The 26,259-nt window shown below is 42.4% G+C and overlaps 1 protein-coding gene across 6 annotated transcripts in view; it reads left to right on the plus strand.

The window, feature by feature from the left end:
- Positions 1–26,259, plus strand: part of slc11a2 (solute carrier family 11 member 2) — a 95,761-nt gene that overhangs the window by 46,608 nt on the left and 22,894 nt on the right. For all 6 annotated transcript variants that reach the window (XM_087985560.1, XM_043681780.2, XM_043681777.2 and 3 more), the window contains exons 7-13: positions 1,656–1,726; positions 12,477–12,544; positions 15,087–15,242; positions 17,190–17,348; positions 18,229–18,315; positions 19,272–19,391; positions 23,027–23,176. In XM_087985560.1, the coding sequence (XP_087841686.1) occupies positions 1,656–1,726; positions 12,477–12,544; positions 15,087–15,242; positions 17,190–17,348; positions 18,229–18,315; positions 19,272–19,391; positions 23,027–23,176 (811 nt within the window). The remainder of the gene's footprint in view (positions 1–1,655; positions 1,727–12,476; positions 12,545–15,086; positions 15,243–17,189; positions 17,349–18,228; positions 18,316–19,271; positions 19,392–23,026; positions 23,177–26,259) is intronic.

Here is a 26,259-nt window from a genome sequence, read left to right on the forward strand (position 1 = left end):
CATGTCATGAGCACCGAGTAAAGGGAGCTTTGCTCTGTATCTAACCCCGTGCTGTCCCTCTCCTGGGAGTGTTTGATGGGGGACAATGTAGAGGGAACTTTGCCCTGTATCTAACCAGGTGCTGTACTGTTCTGGGAGTGTTTGATATGAATATTAAGTGCGTGTAATGGGAGAAGCTCTAGTTGACAGCAATCATAATATTAACCTTTTTAGTATGTTTTGAACTTGCAGTAATCACATTGTGAATGTTGTCACAGATAAGAAAAGCATAACCTATTAGTTGCAATTCAATAAGACAGCGAATTCGTTGTTGTGAAAGGATGCCCCCACTGTTGCTCATTGATCGTACTGGCTTTTGAGTTAAACATTGTGGGTTGAAGCCTCAATTAAGCACAAAACCAAGGATAACAGTTCAGTGCAGTAATGAGGGAATGCTGTACTGTTGGAAGCGACCTTATTTTAATTGGATCTTAAATCAAGATCCAGTTTGCTTGTTTAGTTAAGGTACTATCAGAGGGCACCTTGGAAAGATGAGCAGAGAAATCTCTTGGTGTCATGGGCTAACTTTCTGCCACAACTAACTTGGCCGAAGAGCGGGTGATCTGGGCATTCGTCACATTGCTGTTTGTGAGAGCTTGCTGTGCGCGAATTGGCCGCTTGGTTTCTCATTACAACAGTGACTGCAGTACTTCGGCCCAAAGGACTTTACAGCGAAAGAGACATTATATGGCGCAATATAAGTGCAAGCTCCTTGCTTTCTTTGCTGGCAGCTGTTCCTGCACTTGGGCCTTCATATAAGTTTCTGGACTTTAAAAGTGCAGCTTCAATCCACTTGATTTTTTTTTTCTGCAAACCACAAAGTGCTATCATGTATTTTATGCTCTGGTTGATTTCACATTGTTTCATGTTTTGATTCTGGGTAGTTAGTGAACTTTTGAGATGATACATCAACTTGTAGGGTAATACTGGGCTAAGTTTTTTTTTGTCAAGAGTGGTAGAACATTATAGAAACATATCCCATTGATTTCATGCCCTGTGTTCCTATTGGTGGCCATTTTGTCTAATCCAACTCCATTTAAAAAAAAAATGATCTTCATCAAATGAACATTGTGAGAAAGATTCGGAAATTGTAAAACAGAGGGGTCACTTTGTAAGGCAGCTGTCATTTAGTTCATACATATTTATTATTGGGTTCTAACATTTCAGGGGCAACTGTTGAAAGTACTTAATATTGAGGTAACCGGGTGAAGGGCCACAAGCCCATGGTGCAGGGCACCAGCAAGACTATTGTGTTCGAGAGAGAGATGGGATCAGTCGGAGTAGCAGTGCTTCCATGACACCAAGGTTAGATTTTAAAAGCTGTCAATTTTATAGGAAGGAAAGATCAAGGCAGCTGATTTGGAGGAAGAGGCATTCCCTTCAGGGGTAGGAAATAATTGGAAGTTGAATGAACTGACACTCACTCACCCCCTGCCAGCTGGACAAGGGCACAGTTGGCTCAAGCCCATACAGGCCCATGTTATTGGAGAAATCATGCAGAGTGCTTGGACAAATCCAGCAGGGAAATTCTGTAAAGTCGTATAAAGGTGTTGCTGTTGCAATTTGTTTCTCCTTTTGTCGAGTAAATCTCTTCTTTTCCCTTTCTGTGTGTTTAGGATTCCCCTGTGGGGCGGAGTATTAATAACTATTGTAGACACGTTTGTGTTCCTGTTTTTGGACAAATATGGTAAGTTTGACAGACAAAATGATGGCTGTTGAGTGACTAAACATGGTGGGGTTCAAGGATGAGGATGTCCGGGAGGGACTGAATGTAAGGAATAACATTGGGAGTGGTGGAATCAGTAAGAATGTTAGGGTTGGGGTGAGGATGATGGACTGCAGTGGGGTCAGGACCAAGATTAACTGAGCATGTTGAGAACTAACTCACTGAATCCACTCATGCTGGGGAGTGACAGTCAGCCAGCTGCTACAGGGAGAGTGATTGATCGAATTTGGTGGTGGTTTGTGGGTTGCTTGATAAAAGCGTGACTATATATGGTGTGACTGAGCCTACGGAAATATCCAATTGACTGCTGATTTGACATTTTCTGGAGATCATATACATTAACATTGCCACTCTAGAACTGGATCATTCAAATAATGCATAAAATGTTGGCATCAGAGGAATCTGGGAATATGATGATCAGCTGTTGTGAGAGAAGCTGGGATTTTCTCAAGATTGTAGAATGCTTCAAGGCTCAGGGCAGCCCTGAATTTTGAGGTTAATTCTGAAAAGATTTAATGTCAGTGCTACATAGGACTGTAATAAAGGTGCTGAAAACTGAGAGTGCATGTGGAGCTTGGATTGTATCCAGGATTAATCTTGTGAGCCTCTGATTTATTTTGGGTTAGAGGAGAGGCTCCCTGACCCATGCTTTCTGAAAAAGCAGAAAGATCTAATATCTGCCATCACCTCTGCTGTTGGAGGTTTTCATGATTGCTATGTTGGATGACATTGTAAGGAATAGACCTGGAGTATCTGCTCTGGGTATTTCTGTTAAATACAATGGCACTTCTACCTGTAAGTAATATTACATTTTGAAGCAAACTCACCTGGAGGTTTCATGGGCTCTTCCTTCTATCTAGCCTAACATATACATTGATTGTGGTGACAACTGAAGCTGGCATCTCCATTTTGGTTGGATCATGCAGTTGATTTTTTAAAAAAATCAGTTCTAAGAGGTGCTGAACTCCGCCTGGATGCTGCCCTTCCGGACTAAGCTGACAGGGGGCTAACGGGGTCTCTACATTGACAGCGAAATGTAGACTAAGCTTGTGCAATATAAAATGAGTCAAAGCTGCTTCCTCTGCTTCAGAATCTCGACATAAACAACAAAAGTGCTTCCTCCTGTGTGAAACTTCCAGAACTGAGGCATGAGAGAGACAATGGGTTCTGTTCTACATTGATGTGTCACTTTGCAGTGATTCAGCCCGGTGTATGGTACTGGATGATGAATGACTGGAACATGGGTGAGACAGGAGCTGCCCTGTCAAGGTGCTTCCTTCACAAACATTGTGTTCTCTGACAGCATTACCTGAAGGCCTTGTGTAAGAACATGTCTTCATATATTTGTACTGCCTGCCACATGAGAGCTCAAACTGACCTTTGTCAACTGTATAATGATTAACTTGTGACTGTTCCATTACGGAGTGATAATGAGGACTCTCCAGGTCAGTATGAATTCAAGACTATGTGGGTGTTGAAAGGATCTTGAAACAAAAATAACTCTGGCCTGCTCCGGCTGTCTAATACCTGGACGAGGTAGGTCTCTATTCTGCTGTTGAAGATTGAGCCACAAGTTTCTTTTGGAGATGTTTAAACATGGGATGAGTTTTTATACATGTTAGATACATGAGTGGCAACAAAAAAAAGCAAAATCTTGCAAGGCTCCTAGAATCAGGGCTATACTCTATTATATGTCTGGGGCTCTGCTGACAGCAGCAACAATTGACTCTCACAACTTCATTTTGCAATACACAACCTTCTCCTTAAATGTGTCTCTGCTTTTTGCACTGAGGCCTGTCGTGTGAACGAGGCAGTACATAATTTGATGAGATCATTCACAGATAACTGCCAATAAAGGGAGTGGACAGATTATGTTTAACTTGAAGGAACAGCATTGCTATAAGGTGTGCTGTGATTCACCTGAAAACTGAACGCAATGCAGAAACCTCCCTTTTTAAACAACTCATTTTAGATCCTAATGCAGCAAATGAGATTGGCCTGCTGTTAAGGTTGACCTCCTGTTAAAGCCTACGTTTTTCAATGAGACAAGTGGAAGTGGCAGAGTTCAGTGGGTGCAGGGTTCTAGCCTGGGCCATCATGTTGCCACCTTGATGCTACAGAAAGCATGGAAGAATTCAATGTTCTTTTGTAGCTTCTGTAAAACAACGAAGAAACTTCCCCCATTTCTCAAAACTTACATTGTGCACAGATCTTGGTGCATCCTGATATCACAAACAGCACAGAAATCGCTTTGTGATACCCTTGTACAGGGAATGAAATGACTGAGCATATCGCTTTGTTGCTACTCCTTTGGTATTTGCTTTCTGTTCATAACTTTCAGGGTGTTTCCAGGCTACAGCAGTGTGCTGCCAGATAGGAGACAAGACAGGTGGGGTAGCTTGCATGTTGCTGCAACATGAGAACATGGGAATGTAAGAATTAGGAATAGGCCATTCAGTCCCTTCAGCCTACTCTGTCCTTCACTAAGATCATGGCTGCTGTGATTGATTGTGAATTATCTATACTGTCCTGCCTTTTCCCCCAGAATCCTTGACTCATTGTGGATCAAAAATTATCTAACTCAACCTAGAGTGTCATCAATATTCTCTGGGGTAGAGAATTCCAAAAACTTTGAATTCATAAGACTTTTCTCCTCACCACTGTCTTAAATGGGTGACCCATTATTTGGAAACTGTGCCCTCAGGTTATAGACTCAGTCGCCTCCCCGGCATCCAGTTTGTCAAGACCCCTTAGCATCTTGTGTTTCTATAATATCACTTGGCATTCTTCTAAACTCCAATGGCTATGGCCCAATCTGCTCAATCTTTTCTCCTAACATATCCCCTTCATCCTAGGAGTAAGTCCAGTGAACATTCCCTGGCCTGCCTCCAATGCAAACTTGTGTATCCTTTTAAGTAAGGGGACCAAACTAATACATATTGGTGAAACCACATCAACCAACTATCCTGTACAGTTATACCAGAGCTTCCCACATTTTATATGCCAATCCCATTAGAATAAAGGCCGATGTTCATTTGCCTTCCTAATTATTACTGTATCTGCCTGCTAACGTTTTTTGTAGTTCATGTACAACCACACCCAGATCCCTCTACACTGCAACGTTCTGCAGTCTCTCTCTCTCTCTCTCTCTCTCTCTCTCTCTCTCCAAATAATAATCTGCTTTTCTGTTCTGTCAAAATGGACAACCTCCCATTTTCCCACATTTATAGACAATTTATTTATATTCCTTTTCAGGCTGTTTGCATCCTTCTCACAACTAGTCTTTCTACAGAATAAAAGCAAATTAGTTGGTTTTTATTTCAGATCTCCTGTATCCAAAGTGCCGGAGAAACTCAACAGGTCTGGCACCATCTGTGGGGAAAGAAACAGGGTTTTGAATCCAATGACAACTCTTTGCAACTAGTACGAGTAGTGCTTCTGCTTATCTGTATCATCATCAAACCTGGCTACAGTATAGTTAATCCCCTCAGTCCAGTCATTGTTATAGATTATAAAAAGGTGAGATTCCAGCACACAGCCCTATGGCATCCCACTGGTTATAGTTTGCCAATCTGAAAATTATCTCTACTCAGCCAATCCTCCGTCTGTAATCTGATAACTTCATTGCTCAGACCTTCTGCGTATAGGAGTTGTTGAGGTTGTATAGGATATTGGTGAGGCCCCTTCTGGAGTAGTGTGTCCAGTTCTGGTCGCCTTGCTACAGAAAGGACATTATTAAATTTTAGAGGGTTCAGAAAAGATCTACCAGGATGTAACTGGGAATGGAGAGTTGGAGTTATAAGGAGAGGCTGGATAGGCTAGGAGTTTTTCCACTGGAGCGTTGTTACGGCATGGCGGTGAACCCCTCTGCTAATTAAACCAAACACCCAGAAAAGCTCACCTCGCTTTGTAACCTCTGAAAATATGAATGACCGAGGACTCTCAAATTCAAATATTTAAAGAAAATAATATCAATTTATTCTTTAACTCTAAAAGTGAACATCAAACAACAAATATTCATAACTCTAAGCCCCACCCTTTCTCTAACTGCTTATTACCTGCCTCCAACTCTATAACAATGTGCTGTTCCAATAAGACACTTACTAAAATTACATCAACTTAAAATCAAAACCACGCAGTGGCTGTCATCTTCTGTTTTTTCTTCTTCCAGCTGTAGATCTCCTTGGGTTGTTGTCTGTCTTTTTACTTCGAATATATTTCATATGAAAAGGTACCTTTTGATAGAGAGTGTTCCTAATTTCTTGGATCTGTGCTGATGGCAGTTGTTCTCTTTCCAATTTCAAAATGTCTGCTTTTTTTAATATCCCCAACATCAGATTGTCTCATTGGTTCGATGTTGGCAAAACAATTAATTCAAACTCTATTGGGTTTTCGTATCCTGGGGCATAATTTAAGATGGTTAAATTTAAACTGTTGTCAAAATAGCAATCAACTCCGGTATCCATTTCACAACCAAATGTTATATTTTCAATTTTCCAGTACACTCTGAGACTGCCATCTAGTCATATACACAGGTGCTTGTAATCTCTCACTTCACAGCACCATTCACTCTCTCTTAAAGGTACAGTACACACCTTCAACTTCATAATAGCATTGAGGGGTCACCTCTTATAGAGGTTTATAAAATCATGAGGGTTATAGGTAGGGTAAATAACAAAGGTCTTCTGCGTAGGGTGGGTGAGTTCAAAACTAGAGAGCATATTTTTAAGGCAAGAGGAGAAGAGGGGCAACTTTTTATACAGAGTGGTTCATGTGTGGACTGAACTGCCAGAGGAAGTGGTGGATGCAGGTACAGTTACAACATTTAAAAGACATTATTTAAGTTCATGAATAGAAAAGGTTTGAAGGGATATGGGCCAAGTGCAGGTAGGTGGGACTAGTTTAGTTTGGGAACATGATCGGTGGGTTTGTTTCTATGCTGTATGACTATGACTCTGTTACCTTGCATATAAATTTTTAAAAATTCATTCATGGAGTGCATCACTGGCTGGCTGTGACACCTGCCTTTTGGAAATCCAAAGGAACTATACATCATCATCCCCTTTTATCTACCTTGCTTGTTCCATTGATTCTCTTTCATTCAAACAAAGTGTTGTCCTGGTGTTATGATCTTCTAAATATCCTCCTATGACCACCTCAATAATTGATTATAGCATTTTCCTGGTTGCGCGTGTTAGGCTAACTGACTCCTAATTTCTTGTTTTCTGACTGCCTTCTGCCTTTGAATAAATGTTGCATTTGCAGTTTTCCATTCTGCTGGAACCTTTCTAGAAACTTGAGAATTTTGGAAGATTGTCTCTCCAGCCATTGCTTTTAAGACCCTAGATTGTAGACCATCAGGTCCATGGAACTGTCATTCTTTAGTCTCATCTGTTTTCTTAACACTACTTCTCTAGATATCCGGATGATTTGAAGTTCTTGCCTTTTGCCCCTTGATTGTCTATGATTCTTGGCATTCTCTTAATGGTAGAAGATACAAAGTGAAATGTAAAATATTTGTGCAAAATCCAAATCATTTCCTTGTTTCTCATTTATTAATTCCTTAGCCACCTCTTCAAAGGGGATGTCATTTACTTTAGCTACTCCCTTCCTTCCTTATAGGAGAAAGTGAAGATTGCAGATACTGGAAAAGCACAGCAGGTCAGGCAACATCCAAGGAGCAGGTGAATCAATGTTTTTTGTGCATAAGCCCTTCATCAGGATTCTCCTGCTCCTCAGATGCTGCCTGACCTGCTGTGCTTTTCCAGCACCACAGTCTTGACTCTGATCTCCAGCATCTACATTCCTCACGTTCTCCAGTTGATTTCAACCTTACTGCGAAGCCTCTTCCAAGGATGCCTACTTTGAAGTCTTCTTTCTTATATACATGGAAACTCTCATTCTAACTTCTCATTCCATATTCTTTTAAAGCCATCTTTTGCTAGTTCCTAAAATATTCAGTTTTTGGACTTGCCGCTAATTATTGCAGCATTATAGCCTTTTCTTTCAAACACATGCGTTTCTTAACAAAAAAACAAAGATCTGCAGATGCTGGAAATAAAATTGCTGGAGAAACTCAGTAGGTCTGGCAGCATCTGTGGAGAGAAAGCAGTGTGTTAATGTTTCGGGTCCCATGACCCTTTTTCAGAATAGCTCTGAAGAAGGATCACTGGACCTAAAATGTTAACATGCAATTTTTAACTCCGAGTTGGCCATGGTGTGTCTTTCTCAGTGCAATATTCTTGTGGGTTATAAAATAGCTCCTCTCACACTTCTTAGCTACTTCTGGCCTTTTAACTTGTGTTTTAGTCCTATTATAACCAACTCTTTTTTTTTTTAAATGCTTTGATTTATGTTTAAAAACATGCTTCTAGCGAGGTTTTGAGAAGATTTGTAGCTCAGGTTGAAGTTCTGGAAGTCGGTTTGCTCGCTGAGCTGGGAGGTTTGTTTTCACACGTTTCGTCACCATACTAGGTAACATCATCAGTGAGTCTCCGGCAAAGCACTGGTGTTATGACCCGCTTTCTATTTGTGTGTTTAGGTTTCCTGAATTCTTCAGTGCTTGGGAGCCTCCTGTGAAGCGCTTCTGTGATGTTTCCTCCGGCATTTATAGTGGTTTGTCTCTGCCGCTTCCGGTTGTCAGTTCCAGCTGTCCGTTGCAGTGGTCGCTATATTGGGTCCAGGTCGATGTGCTTATTGATTGAATCTGTGGATGAGTGCCATGCCTCTAGGAATTCCCTGGCTGTTCTCTGTTTGGCTTGTCTTATAATAGTAGTGTTGTCCCAGTCAAACTCATGTTGCTTGTCATCTGCGTGTGTGGCTACTAAGGATAGCTGGTCGTGTCGTTTCGTGGCTAGTTGGTGTTCATGGATGCGAATTGTTAGCTGTCTTCCTGTTTGTCCTATGTAGTGTTTTGTGCAGTCCTTGCATGGAATTTTGTACACTACTGTGACTGGACAAGCCAAACAGACGCACGAGAATTCCGAGAAGCATGGCATTCCAACCAGAACTCTATCAACAAATGCATTGACTTGGACCCCATTTACCACCCCTGAGAAAAAGAACAGGAAATGACATCACCATAGGAAATTGTGTCACCACCGGAAATGACATCACCAGCCCAAGGAAACTCAAATATATAAATAGAAAGCGGGCTACACCACTACGCTGTCATCCGGAGGCTCACTGAAGATGTTACTGCGCATGGTGACAAAACGTCTGAAAACACATCACCTTCCAGTTCAGCGAGCAAACCTACATCTAAAACATGCTTCTAAGAGACTTCCAAATATACTCTGTGACCTTATGCTCAAGGTGACCTTATTAGTTTGATTTGATAATTTATATGCAAATTAAAATATTCCATTATTACTGCACGCACTTCCTTACAACTGCCCAACATTTATTGATTTATATTCCCTACAGTGTAGCTACTGTTACCAGGCTGATAAGCTACTTGCACGAGTAATCATTTTATCTCACTTTTTTTGTTGCCTGTCTAAACTGCTTTGTATCTTGATTTTCAGAAACAAGATTGTTTCTAACTGTTGTACTGATCTCATTCTTTCTTAACACAGTCACCCCCCCCACCCTTGTATAACAAAACAAAGAACTCCGATGCTGAAGACCTAAAGCAAAAATAGAAATTACTGTAGAGACGCAACAGGACTGCCTGTCTGCAGAGAGAGCAGAGTTAATGTTTCAAGTTCAGTGACCTTTCTACAGAATGGGTTTTGGATCCAGGGTCACTGGACTCAACATTAACTCTGCTTTCTCTCCACAGATGCTGCTCGACTCAGAGTCTCTCTTGTAATTTTTGTTTTTGTTCCCTTTCTTTTTCTCTTTCTAATATGTCCTGCACCCTAGGATATTTGGTTCCCAGCTTTGCAATCAAGTTTTTGTAATGGCCTTCATTTCATACCCATTCATTTGTATTAAGTCATCCATCTTGTTACAAATGCTGTGATCTGATTTGGTACACTCTTAGATTTGTATGTTCCTTCTTGTCTCACTTTATCATTATCCATTTTTCTGCCTGTGGTATTACCTTGTCTGTTTTTCATGAACTTTTGAAATTTCCATGTGAGCCCTTCCTACCTCTGTATTTCTTATTCTGTTTAATTTTAAACCCCCTCTACAAACCTAGTTATACATTTGCAAGGACATCAATCAGTATGGTTCAAATGAAACCTGATTCACTGGTTCATCTCTCTCTTTCTCCAAGTACTGGTCTCATGCCCATCAATCAACCTGTTTATCCCACACCAACCTGAGAGTCACACATTAAACTCTGACCTTATTTGCTCTCTGCAAATTCACTTATGGCTCAGGTAGTTATCAAGAGATTGTCGCCTTTTATGGTTGTTTTTAATTTAATCCCTATTTACTGATACTGTCTTAAGTAAAACCTCTTAGTCCTGTCTGTCATTGTTACCTGCGTGTGCCACAACTGGATACAGGAACTCTCTGAAGTTCCTCTTCAACTTACAGGATTTCCTAAACCGTGCAGTCAACACAGCCTTCAGATCTCATGCTCTGTTGCACAGAACCATATCTATTCTTCCCTTTCCTCCCCCCCCCCCCCCCCCCCCCCAAACTATATTGTCTCTCACTACTGCACTTTTTACCATGTCAGCACCACCATCAAAAGAACAAGTTCAGTGGCCACCTCCTATCACGGTTTTATGGTCACTTTGGTCATCTTCCCTGCTGCCCCTGCTATTATGCACACAGGTTGCAAGGGCCTTGAACTTGTTGAGCAGTTGCAAAGGTTGAAGTTCCTGCGGTGCTTCTCGATGCTCTTGCCCTTTGTGGCCAATACCTCTAGTCCCGGAGCTGAGACTAACCGAACCAAAAGATAGAACTGCCTCCTGTGACAAAGTGACCAGTAATGTAACCCCCCACCAATGAATCACTGTATATGAAGTTATTTCCAGTTCATCAATTCTGAGTACTACATTTACATTATATGCCCCCTTTATGGGCATGCAGTTGGTATCTCTGGGCTTGCCTTCAGACAAACATTAGCGTAAGAGCAAAAGGCATTGGCCGCAGCCTTTACATCCACCATAAGTGGCCAGTGGACAGAGTGCAGAGGCTTCCTGTCTTCATTGCTGTTCAGGTGCAGGGAATTACTGAAATGAAGGCTATCCTTGAGGGAGTGGCATTTTCACACCTGCCCACAGAACATCCCAAAGCAAGAAAAGCCCAAGCAACAAATCATTTTTCCGAAGATCACTGATTGCTGTTACACCCCAGTTGGGAAAGTGCGCTGAGTCTCAAACACAGTACAGGGGAGGGGAATTGGGGTTGGGGGGGCGGGTACTGAGGAAACTCCGTTCAATAGCACCAGTCCACAACTCAAATCTGACAACAGCGTGCTCTTCAAGCAGTCTGAACTCTTCTCCCTGGAAAGTGGACAGTTGTTTAACTCCAGCAATCATGACAGAACTCCCCTTGCACACGAATGAACATTTCTGGTAGATAGCTGCTTCAGTATTTTGGAAAGATCCTGTTGCACGAAAGCCTAATGCTGCAGTGACCTTCCGGGTTACTGAGAAAGCTGTCGCAATAGTTGGGAGGTGACTGTACTGTTGCTTGCAGCAGGTAACAAAGCTCAGCTACTACCTCTGAGTGAAATGGAAGTAGCAGACTCACATCTGACAGACCAGGCAAATGCCAGGTAGTTTGCAAATATGACTTTCTCGCTGTTGTGAAGAGTGAAAATACTGCCTGTGATGTTGTTTGACCCTTCTACCAATTCATATGAAATGCCAATCTGCTGCTTATAATGCAACAGCAATTGCAAAGACATTAGGGTAGTCTAGGAAAGTTGGATGCTTCAGCAAAAATGCGCAAACAAATAGGTGATCTATCTTCAATGCAGAAACTGATAAATGGCCACTTTTGTGGGGAGAAAGTTAGGCTTCACCATGTTCCACCAGCAACCTTGCATTAAGCGTGCTTTTAGCTGGAATAGGATGGGCTGATTCAGCAGGCGCAAACCTATTTATGTCTGAAAGATGGGGAAGTAAATGCCCAAAAAGTTGTAGAATTCAGCATTTGGACTTCTTAATTCTGTATTTTAAAGCTGGATTCCCCTTCCCACCACTCCTGACGGAACTCTTCATAATACAGAATGCTCTGAATTGGGTGTTTGAGACCAGACACACTATTTGCTGCTCAGTGCACCACTTACAACTGCCTCATACCTAATGTCTTCATGTTCTTGGATTGATCCAAGTGTAACTCCTTGTTACTTTCTCTAAATACAAAGGTTATGGGCCCCACTTGAGCAGTTAATGCTGGCTAACATGTCAGTGTAATACTGAATGAGTGCTTCCCTGTCACAGGTGTCTTCCTTTAAAAATGACAGCAACTTTAATCAGTGGAACAGATTTAATTACAGATCCCATAGTATTTTTTTTGAAAGAGGGAGTTCTTCAGCTGTCCTGACTAATATTCTTCTCTCTGTTCTCCCCCAAAAACCAGCATCCCACAAGATTTTTTTTAAAACCCTAAAATCAGATCAACTGGACTTTTTAACTCATTGTTGGTGTTTGGACTCTGAGTGCAAATTGGCTGGCATGTTAATTGACTGACTACTTCACTTCAGTATAATTTCCTGTGAAATGGTTTGAGATGTTTGAGTCATGGTAAAATGCTTTAATAAATGCATGCCTTTCTAACTGGAATCCTCTGCCTCCCTCAGGTTTGCGAAAACTGGAAGCTTTCTTTGGCTTCCTCATTACAGTTATGGCAGTTACATTTGGATATGAGGTAAACATACATAAATTTTGTTTCTTCAGTAGCTTTTACATTTACAGTGTTTGTAGCCCATCTATAATTTAAGTGTATGTTAACCCATATAGAACATTTCATGGTTTGGTGTGTTATGCTTGTTTCATAATGACTTCTAAAATAGTCATACAGCACGGAAACAGACCCTTCAGATCAATCAGACCTTACCGACTTTAAACACGAACTAAACTAGTCCCACCCCCCGCCCCACCCTGCTCCTGGCCCAAACTTTTCCAATCCATGTACTTATCCAAATGTTGTAATTGTACCCAGGAAGTTTATTCCACATGCGAGCCACCCTCTGTGGAAAAAAAATTACCCCTCATGTCTTTTTAAAATCTCTTTCCTCTCACCTTAAAAATATGCCCCTTAGACTTGAAGTCCCCATTCTAGGGAAAAGACAGCTACTACCAACTCTGTCTATACCCCTCATTATTTTTAATGTTCTGAAATGATTGATTTGTCTGTCTCAAAACCATGGAATAAAATGAAGCAGTGGGGTTGTTTGGTATATGTGTCCCAGACCCTACCGTCCTGTGGCTGACCACTTCAACTCCCCCTCCTACTCCACCATGGTCAAGCAAGTCCTGGGCTGCCTCCACTGCCAAATCCAAGCCTGGAGGAAGAACACCTCATCTTCCGCCTTGGGACACAGCATCAATATTGACCTCCACACCACTTACCTCATCTCCCCCCAACCTCATCCCAGATCCAACCTTCCAACTCTGAACCGTCCTCTTGACCTGTCCATCTTCGTCGTCATGTATCGGTTCCACTTTGCCTCCAACCTATCATCATCACCCCCCAACTTCATCTACCTATCACCTTCCCAGCTACCTCACCCCCACTCTCCTACTTATTTCTCAGCTTCCCACCCCCCCAACACACACACATTCCTGATGAAGGGCTTGTGCCCGAAGCATCGATTCTCCTGCTCCTTGGATGTTGTCTGACCTGTGCTTTTCCAGCGTCACACTTTTCAACTCAGATCTCCAGTATCTGCATCCTCACTTTCTCCTTAAATTTTGCAACTGTCCATCTTCTCCCCTCTATATGTTCGTCCTCTGAACCACAGGTCTTAAAGCACAAGTTTGATATTGTCTCCTATTCTATGGATTTTGGTTCTAAATTTAGGTTTATTAGTGCAATATTCTGTAGCATTGCCAATGTTTTCATTCAGATTATCCACATTGCACTATTCTATCAACAGGAACAGATTCACTGATATAGACTGTCCATTTTCCTGATTATACCATCCCCTCCCTCCCTCTTTCATACAGCAGAATCTACAATGCAGGCTGATCATTGAGTCACACCAGCTTGCTCCCCCCAATTCCATACATGGATTATCTTGTCACATCTGGATAACATGCCTTCAACATCGCAAGGCAGGATTTTTTTTGCAACAGGGAGAGGGGAGAACACAAGCATGTGTTCAGATGGACCATGTGCTCTTGTGCTCAACTCCTCTTGTTGAGAACCAATTGCAATAGTCTATGCCTCTGAGGCCTTGATTGTGTGCTGTGCTAAATTATATGGCAGTTCTTAGCATTATTGTCATGGCAGTTGTGTGCAGCTACTCTGTGTATGGGTAACCACAGCCACTTGAACCTATGTTTGGTTGAAAGGATTAAATTACAAAGACTCTAGGTGCATAGATTAGCTTGTTGTGCAGAAGATTAAGGAGTGATCTAACTGAATTAAGATGATTGTAAGTGCTCATAGATGGAGAGACTTTCCTTGGTCAGAAGAGTCCAGAAGGACAGGGTAAAAGCTTTAAATCAACATCCGACCCTTCAGGGATACTGTGATGTAGTTGTTATTCACACAAAAGATAATTATATTCTTGCATTCCTCCCTTCATCCCACACCATACCATTGGTCAATTGGGGATCAGTTAGAGATTGCTAAACTGAAATTGCTGAGGTTTTTGCGAGGTGAAATCATTAAGGATTATGGAACCAAGGTAGTGAGATGCAGGTTTGGTACAGTTCAGTCATGATGTAATTGATCTTCCTGTTCCTAAGCTCCCAAGTCTGCCATGTTCCACTTAATGGTATTTGTAAGACTGTTACTTGGAGTAACCTAAATTCGTTTACTGAGCTTTGACTATAGCATACAGTGTGCTTGGTAAACCTGCTCTGTGGCCATACAGTGTGAAGAGGATACTTTTGTAAATAAGGATATGCACCTCTGTGTGCCTCATTTTATTCATTGTGATTGGTGTCACCATATCACAGTCCCATTCATCAGTTAAGCTTCAGGTCAAAATGAAGTGTTGGAGCGACACTAGTCCTACAGCTTCATCTGCTGCTGCAGTAGGAGATTATGTGCAAAACTGCCTTTCTTCAAAACTGTGGCAATCTATGTAAAAATTCATAATCAGTTCTGGGAAACGATATCACCTTAGATACGCTGTATGTCATTTAAAATGCTGCTTGTACAAGTTAAATAATCTATCATTTCTGCTAAATAAGTTTTTTTTTCTCTCATGTCAAAACTCTGTTTCTGTGCCTTCCAGTATGTGACTGTACACCCAGACCAGGGACAGCTACTGAAGGGGATGTTTGTTCCCTTCTGTGCAGGCTGTGGAACCCGTCAGTTGGAGCAAGCCGTTGGAATTGTTGGAGCTGTAATCATGCCCCACAATATCTATCTGCACTCCGCTTTGGTCAAGGTGAGTTTTGCATATTTTTTTTAACATTTGGATCTTTTTAAAGCTCCATTTCTATGTTGCAGACTGACCGAAGCTCCGTGTAACATGGTGGAGTGCTTGCAGGTATTTCCCGTTCCTCCAATTTGTCAGTGAAATTGGGGGATGGCGTGACCTGTTCCTCTCTGGTCTTGCTCATTCCTGTCAAAGTGATGAGTGAGTTGTACATGTGTCCTGTGCCCACATGTAGGTGATGGCCAGTGCATTCAAGCCACCGTCCACCATATAGCTAGCAGCTGGTGTGTCATGGATTGTTTTTCACTAGAACATTGGAGGCTGAGGGACAACCTGATTGATGTATATAAAATTGAGGGGCACATGGTGGGTAGTGGAGTTTTTTACTCAGTAAAAATGTCAAATATGAGGCAGCATAGGTTTAAGGTGAGAGGGAGAAAGTTTAAAGGAGATGCACAAGGAAAGTTGTTTTTTTACACTGGGTGGTAGGTGCCTGGAATGTGCTGCCAGCGCAGGTAGTAGACGCCAATGCGACAGCGAAGTTGCAAGGCTTTTTGACATATACATGAACAGGCAGAAAGTAAAGATATGGGCTATGTGCAGACAGATGGATTATTTTAGAATGGCATCATGGTCAGCACAGACATGGTGGGCAGAAGGGCCTGATTCTTCTGCTGTACTCATCTTTGTTCTCTGTTCTATTTGCATGTACACAGGTGAAGTGTTAAGTAACAGAAGTATTTCATTTGACACATCCTGTTACCTACACCACTTTAAGGTGCCAAGCTCATTCTTTGTGTTCATATGTATGAGTAGTTCATATCAGTGTGTTTAATCCTCTGCCACGTGTACACTGTTTGTTTAAAGTTGCTAGCACGTGTCACAAGAAGTATGAAATGGATTGTGGTTTGGATGGGTACAGAAATTCAGATGTTTGGAAGCTAATATATTGCTGTTTCAAGTGGTTTTTGAGCTTTAAACCTGTTTGAAGTTACCTCGAGCATTGTGGGGGAGGGGGGAATGGCGAGACTGTTTTCTTTATTATTATTGCTGTGACATCTGTTGGCTTTTCTTCGAACATTAGTTGCCATCCCATAACCTCCTCACGTGATGACTCTTAATTAACCATGTGTGCTCTCACATTGTCTCACATATTGGCAGCCAAACTCAATCAATTACTCACCTAATATGTCCCTTTCTGCACTTTGTATGTCAGCTGATAGTTTCCACCCAGCCCTTAACTCTGCCCTCACTTGGTCACCAGTGGCTGTGTTTAGGACTGTTTTGAGTTAGTATGACTGGCAACCAAAGATAAGCTCAAACTCCCATGAGTTTGGGGATTTGGGATCATGCAATAATCCATATTGAATAAATCCTGCCACTTGCAATGGGAATCTTTCCAAAAATGCTGATAACAGAAGATATGTTGTGTGATATTGCGAAACATTTGTAGTACGCTGGACATTATCTGTTTAGCATCATTATGTGATTTCTTCCCTGCCCTACACAGGTTAGGCTTGTTTGTGGATGCGGAGGTGCTGGTGTTGGACTGGGATGAACAAAGTTTGAAGTCACAAGACACCAAGTTATAGTCCAACAGGTTTATGTGAAATCGCAAGCTTTTGAAGCACTGCCCCTTCGTCAGGTGAAGTGACGGGAGGCACACGTGCAGACTGGCTTTTGTGATTTCAAAAACACCTGTTGGACTATAACCTGGTGTCATGTGATGACTGAAAAGGAAGTTAATAAGTGTTTAAACTGTTTCAACCCCATGCTGCACATGCTCTGAAATCCTAGTACTGACATTTTTTTCTCTCCTCCCTCTCCTCCCTCTCCTCCCTCTCCTCCCTCTCCTCCCTCTCCTCCCTCTCCTCCCTCTCCTCCCTCTCCTCCCTCTCCTCCCTCTCCTCCCTCTCCTCCCTCTCCTCCCTCTCCTCCCTCTCCTCCCTCTGTCAGTCCAGGGAAGTAAACCGAGCCAATAAGAATGAAGTGAAGGAGGCAAATCGCTACTTTTTCATTGAAGCCTGCATGGCTCTGTTTGTTTCGTTCCTCATCAACGTCTTTGTGGTCTCTGTGTTTGCGCAGGCTTTTTATGATAAGACCAATGCACAAGTGGTGAGTGTTGGAGGTAATGTACTCTACTGGAAACATGCTTATACTGTGGCCATTCCCAAATCAGGGTGCTAGTACACATTGGCTGAATATTTTGGGACAGAGGTCACTTAGTATATTAAAAATCTGTATGTATAAAGTTCTCAAGGAACCACCTAGTCTCATCACTCCCCTCAATCTTTACTATCCTACTGTCCTCATACCCTTTAATATTTCCTCCAGTCTCAGCCCACTGTCCCTGTCATAACATTGTTTAATATTCCTTCCAGTCTCCCCCTCACTCCCAACATCTTGTTATATCCCATCCAGTCTAATCCCATTCCCTTTACTGCCCACACTCTTTAATATCTCACTCTCCACATCATTCCTCTCACCTTTTTAATATATCTCTAATCAAGTCCCACTCTCTTCACTCCTCCCACTCTTTAATATCCCACCCAGTCTTATCCCAACTCGCCCTGCATTCTTTTCATATCCCACCAGGTTTAATTCCACTGGTCCCTTTGTACCTTTTGTCCTTCAGTATCCCACCTGGTGTAATATCCTGCCTTACCCCAGAGAATCCATGACCCTTTGGGGTGGGGTGAGGAATTCCAGTGATTCACTTCTGTCTGAATGAAGGAATTTCTTCTCCTTTTGAGACCTGTTACAGTGGGTCCTGAGGAGCTGTGAATGGCAGAATAATGAACAGCTGCTGTCCAAAAGCAAAAATGAAGAAAATCCGGTTGAAACCAAAACCTGCAAAACAAAACTGTAATCTCTGGTCATCTTGTAGTACTGAGGTGTAGTACATCTGCAGGGTAAATATATTCACAGAAGTTGTTGATATTGAATATTGAGGATTATGTTTCACACTGTAATAAAATGTTTTTTTTTTATGAAGCACAATGATTGTTTCAACCAGAGTGGTCCATATTCCAATCTCTTTCCTCTGAACAATCGGACTTTCGACGTTAACATCTACAAGGGGGTAAGTGGGAGCACATTTGAGCCGGTCAAAAGTGACCTTTAGCATAGCCCTGTTCAGTTTTCGCCATGGTTATGGGTGGCAAAACTGGTGCAGTATCATTTTGAAACTGGCAGTTGGTAAAAAGACTTCAAAATGTTAATGAAATGTAGTTGGGCTATTTGCACTTGCAGTATGCAGCTGATTTGATTGAGGTTGTCAGGGTAAAAGTGCAACTGTGCTAACATAGCAAAGTGAGGAATTCTACAGATCCACTCCTCTCTGGGAAAATTCCTCTTATCTTTGTTCTAACTGGGAAGCCCCTTGTTCTGAGATTATGCCCTCCAGTCCTAGATTCTCACACAAGGTGAAACAATCTTTCTGCATCTACCTTGTCAAGTCCCCCTAAGTAGCTCTGTTTCAGTAAGGTCTCTCCTAATTCTTCTAAACTGAGTACAGGCCCAACATCATCTCGTACGAATATTCCCTCGTGGATCTTATCTGGACTGCCTACAATGCCACTGTAGATAAATGGACAAAACTGTTCAGTACTCCAGCTACAAGACCTCTTTACTTTGAAATAAATACCAATATTATATTTACCTTCTTTATTACCTGCTGATCCTGGATGCTAGCTGCTTATGATTCATACCTGAGGACTGCCAAATCTCTCTGGACTGAAGTTTTCTGTTGCATCTCCCAGTTTAAATAACATTCAACTCTTCTGTTCTTTCTGCCAAAGTGCATAAACTCACATTTTTCCCATATTATAGTCCATCTGCTCAGCTTTGCCCACTCACCTAACATGTCTATATCCCTCTGTAGACTCTTTGTATCATCCTCACCACTTGCTTCCCATCTATTTTTCTGCCATCTGCAACCTTAATGCTGATACATTCACTTCTGTCATCCAAGTCATAAATAATGGTAGCCTCAGCACTAATTCTTGTCATATAACCTGTCTGTTGTCTTTCTTTCAGGGCGTTGTGTTGGGCTGTTACTTTGGTGCTGCTGCTCTCTACATCTGGGCCATTGGCATCCTGGCTGCAGGTCAGAGTTCAACCATGACTGGAACATACTCCGGTCAGTTTGTCATGGAGGTAATCTTAATTCAAGAATTTCACCGTGTGTGCTTTTTGTTGGCTTTGAGTTTTCTAACCTACAAACCTGTTTGTGTCACAAGCAATATTCAGTGAAATATAGGGTTTTTACTACTGCTCACAGAATGTTTGCAGAGGTGAAGGATTGTGATGTTGTTTAGGATGAAGCTAGACAAATGTTTTTTGTCATGTTTGTTTCTGACAGTTGCTAACACAACAATGGCCACTGTCCTTGGACTCAGAGTCAGTAGAGTTTTTACAGCAGGGAAACAGGCCCTTTGTGCCTGTTTTCAAACATTCTATTCTAGTCCCATTTTCCAGTACTTGGTTGTAGTCTTGTATGCTGTGGCATTTCAGGTGTTGCATCTATTTACTATTTAAATGTCATGAGCATCCCCACCTCTCTCACCCTTTCAGGCAGTGAGATCCAGATAGCCATAATCCTCTGGGTGAAAAAAGTCTTTTTCCTCAAATCTTCTCAAAGCCTCTTGTTCCTTAACTTAAAACGGTACCCCCTGGCTATTGACCTTTCTACTAAGGGGAAAAAGTTGCTCACTATCAACTCTGCTTATGCCTCTCAGAACTTTGTCCGCCTCAATCAGATGTCCCCTTTTCCTTCTCTGCTTGAAGGAAAACAACTTCAGCCGACCAAGTCTATCTCAATAGCTGAGTTACTTCAGCCCAGGCAACATTATGGTGAAACTTTCCTGCACCCTTTCTCGTGCAGTCACATAATTTTTATAGTTTAATGACCAGAAATGCATACAATACTCCAGCTGTGGCCAACCAATGTCTGATACTGCTCCATCATAACATTCTTGCTCATTCATTCAGTGCTTTGACTAATAAAGGCAAGTATCCTGTATGACATCTTAACTATCTTACCTAAATGGCCTGCTGCCTTCAATAGGGGCATACACACCAAGGTCCCTTGGTCCTCTAATTCCTAGAATCCTATTACTCAAGGTGTCCTCCTTTGTCTTGTTTAGTTCTTCAAAATGAATCTCATCACTTTTCAGGATTAAATTCCATTTGCTGCTCGTTAGCCCATCTGTCGATGGTCTTGTGGTCTCAGGCCTTCCTCCTCACTATGTACCACATTACCAATGTTCTTATTATTTTTAAACTTACAGATCATACCTCCTTTATTCATGTCTAGATCATTAATGTACATAATAAACAGCAAAGGACACAGCACCAAACCTTGTGGTACACCACTGGACACAGGCTTCCAATTGCAAAAACACAATTTGAGCATCACTCTCTGTTCCTGCCAGTAAGCCAGTTTTAGATGCAATTGGCTGAATTGCCCTGGATCCTATGAGCTCTTACCACCTTAACCAGTCTGCAATGCAAGACCTTGTCAAAAGCCTTAATGACGTCCATATAAACTACATCAACTACACTACCCTCATTAAGAGACCGAATCACCACCTTGAGAAATTCAAAATTATTGCATGTGAGCTCCCGCTTACAAAGCTACGCCAACTATCCTTGATTAATACTTGCCCCTCTAAGTAGAGATTAATTCTGCTGCTTGGAATTTTTTTCCAAAAGTTACCCTATTACAGATGTTGTATTCACTGGCCTGTGGTTTCCTAGTTTATTCCTACAACTCTCTTTGAATAATGGTACTGTATTAGCTGTCCTCCAGTCCCTTGGTACCTCTCCTGTGGCTGGAAAGGACTTGAAAACTCATGACTGAGCTCTTGCAATATCCCTCCTTGCTTCCCACAGCAGCCTTCGATATATCTCCTCTGGGCCTGGGTATTTATCCATTTTGAAGGTAAAACTACTAATACCTCCTCTCTTAATTTGTTCAAGTATATCATAGTCCCCATTTCTCATTTCTGTACCTACATCATCCTTCCCAACAGCGAATGTAGATGCAAAGTATTCATTTAAAACCTCAGCTGTATATTCTGGCTCCATGCACAAATTGCCACTTTGGTCCCTGATAGGCCCTGCTGTTTTGCTGGTCATTGTCTTGCCCCTAGCATACTTTAAAATGTGTTGCTGGAAAAGCGCAGCAGGTCAGGCAGCATCAAAGGAGCAGGAGAATCGACGTTTCGGGCATAAGCACTTCTTCAGGAATGAGGAAGGTGTGCCAAGCAGGCTAAGATAAAAGGTAGGGAGGAGGGACTTGGGGGAGGGGCGTTGAGGATACAATAGGTGGAAGGAGATTAAGGTGAGGGTGATAGGCCGGAGAGGGGGTGGAGGCGGAGAGGTCGGGAAGAAGATTGCAGGTCAAGAAGGCGGTGCTGAGTCTGAGGGTTGGGACTGAGAAAAGGTGGGGGGAGGGGAAATGAGAAAGCTGGAGAAATCTGCATCATCCCTTGTGGTTGGAGGGTTCCTAGACGGAAGATGAGGCGCTCTTCCTCCAGGCGTCGTGTTGCTATGGTCTGGCGATGGAGGCGGCCAAGGACCTGCATGTCCTTGGCAGAGTGGGAGGGGGAGTTAAAGTGTTTCAGCCACGGGGCGGTTGGGTTGGTTGGTGCGGGTGTCCCAGAGGTGTTCTCTGAAACGTTCCGCAAGTAGGAGGCCTGTCTCCCCAATGTATAGGAGGCTGTGATCTCCAGCATCTGCAGACCTCACTTTCCCCGAGCATACTTGTAAAACTCCTTTGGATTTTCCTTGATGTTACCTGGCAGTGATTTTGCATTTTCCCTCATCACTCTCATCATTTCTTTTTAAGCAATCCCTGGCACTTTCGATATTCCTCTAAAGCATCCGCTGCTTTCAGCCTTTGGTATCTACCATAAGTTTCCTTTCTTCTTTCCTTATTTAATCTTGAACATCCCTTGACATCAGGGTTCTCTGGATTTATTGTTTCCATCTTCTCCTTTTATGGGAGCGTACTGGCCCTGCCCACTCACTGTTACCCTTTTGAATGTCTCCCACTGTTTTGATGTGGATTTTCCTGTAAATAGCTGCTCCGGATCCACATTGGCCAGATTCTATCTTGTCTTAATAAAATCAGCTTTCCCCAATTCAGAACCTTTATATCCAGTCCTTTTACTTTATTAAAGTAATTAATTGATGCAAAACACTTTGGGGTATTTAAGATCCAATAACAGGGCGAATACTTGCCCGAGGAAAGATTTTCTATGAACAACACCAGTCATGATTGACACTCTGCCTAATCACTGTTTCTTTCGACCTCTAATTCTAAGCCTCTCACCAGTGTTGTGGCTGCTACACTTTTAATTCACCTGGGTTTCCACTGCTTTGAACTGATAACTTGCAGGCAGACTGATAAGAATGTTATTTCCATGCAATAAATTCCAATAAGTCTCAAATTGGCTCTTAGTAGAAGCAAAATACAAAATTATCCCAATAGTCAATGCTAAATGGAATGATTAAATTTGGAGCTGGGTATTCTTTTGTGATTCACAACCAACCATGTACATTTTTGAAATTATGTTTAGGGAGCTTTATTCCATATTTAACCCTGTGCTGTCCCTGTCCTGGATGTGTTTGATGGGGACAGTGTGGAGGGAATTTTACTCTGTATCTTACCCCGTGCTGTTCCTGATGTGCAAGTGTTTGATGTGGTGTGGTAGTTTGATATGTACAAATATCAATCTTTTAAGAGAAGTACTCAGAAATAATTTAATTTGACATTATATCTGAAGGGCTTCCTGAACTTGAAGTGGTCCCGCTTTGCTCGTGTTCTCTTCACTCGATCCATTGCTATCACGCCAACTCTGTTGGTGGCATTGTTTCAAGATGTGGAACATCTGACAGGAATGAATGACTTCCTGAATGTTCTTCAAAGCATGCAGGTGAGATGATTCTCCTTCAATAACAAAATCTAGTACATGCCTTTGAAATGTACAAAGTTACTGCACAGATATAAAACTTCGAGAAAAATCCAATGCCAAGAAGAGATTAGTGGACGTGACCAAGCTTAAAACAGTGCATGGAGGTCCGAGGGGTGGCTTGGAAAGCACCATCAAAGCAGCTGAATGTTTTGCTATTTATTGGGCCGTGCCAGGGAGAGGGGACATACACACAGAGGTGATGACAAAAATTGGATGCACAGAAGGCATTGGGGGAAACCGAGCATTTTGGAGATGCAATAAGACTGGGGTAGATTGCTGTGTTTGAGTGAGATGAGGTTGAGGAGTAATTTGTTGATTTGGACAGAAACCTGAAGTTGTGTGTTGGAGGATGGTGTCAACTTTCAAGAGTGAGGATACTGTTGAAGGCCAAGTAAGGCTGTTATAGGCCTGAAGAGTGTTGAGTAAGTTGAGTGTTGAGTAAGTTGAAGTTAATGGAAGATGGAGGCCCATAAACTGGGTGTTAGGAAAACCAATTCTAGTTAAAAGGTCTGTCAAAGACCAAATTGTGGATGGTCTGTGGCTGTAGAGGGGGCTGGAATTGGTGGCAAGAAAGCAACACCTTGGTGGGGTCTGAAGACAGTGGTTTGACTGATCTGATGTTGAGTTTCAATTTGTGACTCACCCAAGCTCAGAGGTTGGATACGCACACTTGCAGCACAGATGCAGCTAGGAGTCTTGATGTGCTGAAGCAATCAACTTTTACAGTGAGTTTACAGGCAATTCTGGAACAAACAGTATTTGGACTATATTGCTAATGTGGAATCCTGGTGTGTGACCACATATGCTTAACTTGCACAAATTGAGATGAGGTATCTGTCTCTTATCTGACTGGACATAAATTCCTGATGAAGGGTTTAAGCCCGAAGTGTCGATTCTTCTCCTCCTCGGATGCTGCCTGCCAGCTGTGCTTTTCCAGCACCACACTCTTCGAATATAAATACAAAGTATAAATTAAATCAAGCAACAGTCTGATAAACCTCTGTACAGTACATTGAGAAGGTGGGATTAAGTCGCAAAAGGACAGAACTGTGGGTTTACTTGCCTTTCTCTGTTTCTAATAATCCACATGATGGATTATTTGAGGAGTTGGGTTTGACATTTTTGATTTTTTTTCCTTTAGTTTAAGATTGATAATACAGTACAGGTTCTTTATTTTTTTAAAAAAAGGATATTTTGGATCATTTTTATCAGCTATCATTCTCTGCTAATTCACTCTCTTCAGTCCAATACTCCAATAGTTGGGGCAATGAGTGAGTCATAGAGATGTGCAGCATAGAAACAGACCCTTCGGTCCAACCCATCCATGCCGACTAGATATCCCAACCCAATCTAGTCCCACCTGCCAGCACCTGGCCCATACCCCTCCAAACCTTCCTATTCATATACCCATCCAAATGCCTCTTAAATGTTGCAATTGTACCAGCCTCCACCACATCCTCTGGCAGCTCATTCCATACATGTACCACCCTCTGCGTGAAAACGTTGCCCCTTGGGTCTCTTTTATATCTTTCCCCTCTCACCCTAAACCTATGCCCTCTAGTTCTGGACTCCCTGACACCAGGGAAAAGACTTTGCCTATTTATCCTATCCATGCCCTCATAATTTTGTAAACCTCTATAAGGTCACCCCTCAGCCTCCGACGCTCCAGGGAAAACAGCCCCAGCCTGTTCAGCCTCTCCCTGTATCTCAGATCCTCCAACCCTGGCAACATCCTTGTAAATCTTTTCTGAACCCTTTCAAGTTTCACAACAGCTTTCCGATAGGAAGGAGACCAACATTGCACACAATATTCCAACAGTGGCCTAACCAATGTCCTGTACAGCCGCAAAATGACCTCCCAACTCCTGTACTCGATACTCTGACCAATAAAGGAAAGCATACCAAACACCTTCTTCACTATCCTATCTACCTGCGACTCCACTTTCAAGGAGCTATGAACCTGCACTCCAAGGTCTCTTTGTTCAGCAACACTCCCCAGGAACTTCCCATTAAGTGTATACACCCTGCTAAGATTTGCTTTCCCAAAATGCAGCACCTCGCATTTATCTGAATTAAACTCCATCTGCCACTTCTCAGCCCATTGGCCTATCTGGTCAAGATCCTGTTGTAATCTGAGGTATCCTTCTTCGCTGTCCACTACACCTCCAGTGTTGGTGTCATCTGCAAACTTACTAACTGTACCTCTTATGCTCGCATCCAAATCATTTATGTAACTGGCAAAAAGTCGAGGATGCATCACCAATCCTTGAGGCACTCCACTGATCACAGGCCTCCACCACCACCCTCTGTCTTCTACCTTTGAGCCAGTTCTGTATCCAAATGGCTAGTTCTCCCTGTATTCTGTGAGATCTAACCTTGCTAATCAGTCTCCCATGGGGAACCTTGTCGAACGCCTTACTGAAGTCCATATAGATCACATCTACTGCTCTGCCCTCATCAATCTTCTTTGTTACTTCTTCAAAAAACTCAATCAAGTTTGTGAGACATGATTTCCCACGCACAAAGCCATGTTGACTATCCCGAATCAGTCCTTGCCTTTCCAAATACATGTACATCCTGTCGCTCAGGATTCCCTCCAACAACTTGCCCACCACCGAGGTCAGACTCAACGGTCTATAGTTCCCTGGCTTGTCTTTAGCGCCCTTCCTAATCAGAGCACCACGTTTGCCAATCTCCAGTCTTCCGGCACCTCACCTGTGACTATCGATGATACAAATATCTCAGCAAGAGGCCCAGCAATCACTTCTCTAGCTTCCCACAGAGTTCTCAGGTTGGAACATTCAATCACGAGGGTGACCAATCTGAGAAAAAGGCTGTGCTCCCTGCCCATAAGTAGAATGGAGCGAATTGGCCGGCATCCACTCAGCCAATCTCCTTCTGCCACCCTCTTCCTCTGTTTCTGTGTAAGTCCAAAACACCCATATATTAATACAAATACAGAAAGTAATTAAAGCAGTTGGTATGAATGAAAACTGAGTTCCTGTTCATTAAAAGTAACTCCCTGAAAATCAGAGTAACCATCA

This window comes from Chiloscyllium plagiosum, unplaced genomic scaffold (assembly GCF_037043375.1).
Source record: "Chiloscyllium plagiosum isolate Xiang-an unplaced genomic scaffold, Cpla_swu_hap1 HiC_scaffold_53X, whole genome shotgun sequence".
In the NCBI taxonomy this organism is placed as follows: Eukaryota; Metazoa; Chordata; class Chondrichthyes; order Orectolobiformes; family Hemiscylliidae; genus Chiloscyllium; species Chiloscyllium plagiosum.